This window comes from Echinops telfairi, unplaced genomic scaffold (genome assembly GCF_000313985.2).
Source record: "Echinops telfairi isolate 266 unplaced genomic scaffold, ASM31398v2 ScPeMD7_655;HRSCAF=1070, whole genome shotgun sequence".
Classification (NCBI taxonomy): domain Eukaryota; kingdom Metazoa; phylum Chordata; class Mammalia; order Afrosoricida; family Tenrecidae; genus Echinops; species Echinops telfairi.
Window position 1 is genome coordinate 23,230,714 of NW_022104553.1, and position 1,256 is coordinate 23,231,969.

General features: G+C 58.1%; 1 protein-coding gene across 1 annotated transcript in view; it reads left to right on the forward strand.

Moving 5' to 3' along the window:
• The window catches only part of LIG1 (DNA ligase 1), a 71,054-nt gene that overhangs the window by 33,416 nt on the left and 36,382 nt on the right, over positions 1 to 1,256 (forward strand). Inside the window, exon 24 of the mRNA XM_045292649.1 lies at positions 108 to 260. Within this exon, the coding sequence (XP_045148584.1) occupies positions 108 to 260 (153 nt within the window). The remainder of the gene's footprint in view (positions 1 to 107; positions 261 to 1,256) is intronic.

Consider the following 1,256-nt stretch of genomic DNA (forward strand, 5'->3'; position numbering starts at 1 on the left):
CCCTCTCGGCAGCCTCCCGAGGCCCGCTCTTTGGAAGTCCATCCATCCGTGTCCCCGTGAGCCTCTGCAGTGGACGGCTCCCCTTACCTCTCTCCATCCTCTCCCAGCTGAAGAAGGACTACCTGGAGGGCGTGGGCGACACCCTGGACCTCGTGGTGATTGGCGCCTACCTGGGCCGGGGCAAGCGGGCCGGCCGCTACGGGGGCTTCCTCCTGGCCTCCTATGACAAGGAGAGTGAGGAGCTGCAGGCTATATGCAAGGTGCGGGGCAGGGAGTGGGCTCCGGGGTGGCTTCCTGTCGGGCTGCCACACCCAGAGGGTTCGTGTTCTCCAGTGCAGGGGGATTCCACCCCCGCGTTTGTCTGTGCTTTTCCTGAACTTGGAAGTAACTTTAACCCCAGAAGATGGGTTAGTGTGGAAAGGTCAAAGGAAGACTAGTCGGTTTTTGTTGTTGTTTTTTAATTATTTTATTAGGGACGTACAACTCTTATCACAATCCATCCGTCCATCCATGGTGTCCGGCACATTCGTGCATTTGTTACCCTCATCATTCTCAAACCGTTTTCTCTCTACTTGAGCCCTTGGTTTCAGCACCTCATTTTTTCCCCTCCCTCCGAACTTTTCGGTTCATAACTAAACTTGGCTGCAAATGATTAAGGCTTAAGGAAGAGAAGGGTGATTCCCCCCACCCGGGTCCGGAGAGCAGCAGAGAGCTCTCAGACCACTGGAAACCCAAGCTGCTCCTCTCTCCTCCCCTCCCCCCTTGTGCTTGGGGCCTCCTGGTCACCTTGTGGCTGCCAGAGTTCCAGCGCTCGTAGCTCGCAAGGGCATCCAGAGTTCTTTTTCTCCCCGTAAGTATCTGACTTGACTTGGGACCGTGTGGCGCTTGGGAGGCGCCCGGTGGCGCCCAGTGGGCTAGGCCTTGGGCTGCTGACGGCAGCACTGGCAGTCTGCAGGAGGAAGAAGAGGCTCTCTGCTCCTGGGGAGATGAGCACGCCCCTCCCCACCCACCCTGCAGAGGGCCACCCAGTCAGAATCGCACGGAAGCAGTCTAGTGACGATAAGCAACCCCGCGTTCCCTGCGGAGCCTCTGTACACATGCCCCTTGTTACCTAAACACGGAGCTTCAGAGAGAGGCCCTCGTTCCCTAAACGGGCTGCCTTCACGGACCCAAACAGCAACCCACGCTCATCCGAGGTCCAAGTGGTTCCAGGGTTTTCAAACCCAGGGACCTACAACAAACCCCACCCCCCACCC